Raw genomic sequence first — 1712 nt, 5'->3', positions numbered from 1 at the left:
GGTTTCAAGGCCAGGTTGGACACAGGAGCTTGGAGCAACCTGCTCTAGCAGAAGGTGTCCCTGCCCGTGGCAGGGGTTGGAGCTGGAGGAGCTTTAAGGTCCATTCCAACACAAACCAGGCTGGGATTCTATGATTCTAAGAAGGATGCTCAGAGGGACACTCCCTAGTGTTCTCCATGCAAAACAGCTCATCATCCCTTAGGTGGCAGGAAGGGGACAGACAACAGCGGAACTCAGCACCAGGTGTATATTTCTCACCCGCAGCAGCAGGGGCAGGAGCATCTTCAGAAATTCATCTTCTCCTGACCGTATCTTCTCAAAGCATTCAAGGACCCACGTCAGGAACTCATGCCGGTCCAGCATGCCATCCTGCACACAGGTACAGGCAGAGCAAAACAAAAACTGAAGCAACATGAGGAAAAGGCAGAACAATAGCAGCTGCTTGCTTTTTAACAGTGGAAATCACTCTAGAAGTTTGCACAGTTCTCTACTACCCCTTTTCTACTACTGAGCTCAAAACTACCTCCAGCTTTATAAGTCTATTCACAAAAAGAGAATGTTCTGCAAAAATAAGTCACTCTGCACCACCTCCCCTAGCCCTCCTCTGCTACACACAGCAGCCCCCTCCAGTGCCTTACCTGGAACATAAACATAGCTAGTTTCTCATTGTAGTCCCACTGCTTCAAAGCTTGTTCCACCTCTTGGGGCATTGGCCCAGATGGTGAACCACATCCTTGCCCTGGGAGCTGTCTGTAGAACTCTGCAATTTTCTGCAGCTGCTCCGACAGGTACTTGGTGATGATCTGTGTCCATTCTGGAGAGGGGGAAACAGGTCAGCAATGAGTGTTGTGGTAAACAGAAGCAGGAAAGAACCAGGCTGGTGCACAGGAAGAAACACAAAGTGTTCCTGTCATTTGAAAAGGACAGAAAGACAAAGAGAGAAAACTAAGTGATACAATATTAAATTTGTTTGTGGCCTGGGGGTGGTATGGAAGAAGAGGCATCCAAAGAAATAGGAAACAAGGGGGAAAACTTCCATGTTTAGGGGCTGTGGTTACTTTGTACAAGGCAAGTTGGGAAGAAGTATTCCTCAGTTGCAGTTTTTGAGCATTGGAGAGAAGAGACTTTCCAGCATGAAGCAGTGTTAGGCCAGCCTGGTTCAGTATCCTCAATGATCTGGCAGACAGCAGAAACACTGAAAACACTTCAACTCTGAACTTGTCCTCAATCTCCTTCAGATATCTGTGTAAAGCCATGGCCAATGATTTTATAAAGTAACTGTCTTTACTTAAAACCTAACTGTGTAAGAGACAAACTCAATACACAAAGTGACAGCACTATTACACTCCTCTGGGACAACGCAGGTAGCAAAATCCAAGGCAAAATATACAAGAATATGAATGACACTTACAGGGTCAGAGGGGTAGGACAAACACCCAAAGAAACAGAAATAAATATAGCTCGACTTCTGGAGACAGGTTTGTTAAGAAGCCTGTGTAACTTTTATAACACAGAAAAATAAAAAGATTTTTAAAAAATATAAATCCACGGACTTCTGCAGCTAATCCTACTCTCCAAAGGAGTGTGGCTGGGTCCTGTACTCACTGCCATACAGGTTTAGGAACCATGTTTAAAAACAGAAACTAGGAAGACCCAGGGAACTACAGACAAGCCAGTCTCACCTTGGGTGAGGAGACCATCCCCATGACACG

At 45.6% G+C, this 1712-nt stretch overlaps 1 protein-coding gene across 1 annotated transcript in view; it reads right to left on the bottom strand.

Moving 5' to 3' along the window:
• The window catches only part of MED12 (mediator complex subunit 12), a 35840-nt gene that overhangs the window by 31036 nt on the left and 3092 nt on the right, over window positions 1-1712 (bottom strand). Inside the window, 2 exon segments of the mRNA XM_010010874.1 lie at window positions 259-369; window positions 639-814. Coding sequence (XP_010009176.1) covers window positions 259-369; window positions 639-814 — 287 coding nt within the window.

The sequence above is a fragment of the Nestor notabilis genome, unplaced genomic scaffold (assembly GCF_000696875.1).
Source record: "Nestor notabilis isolate BGI_N333 unplaced genomic scaffold, ASM69687v1 scaffold18413, whole genome shotgun sequence".
NCBI classification, from domain to species: domain Eukaryota; kingdom Metazoa; phylum Chordata; class Aves; order Psittaciformes; family Psittacidae; genus Nestor; species Nestor notabilis.
This window is presented reverse-complemented; position numbering and strand designations above follow the sequence as displayed.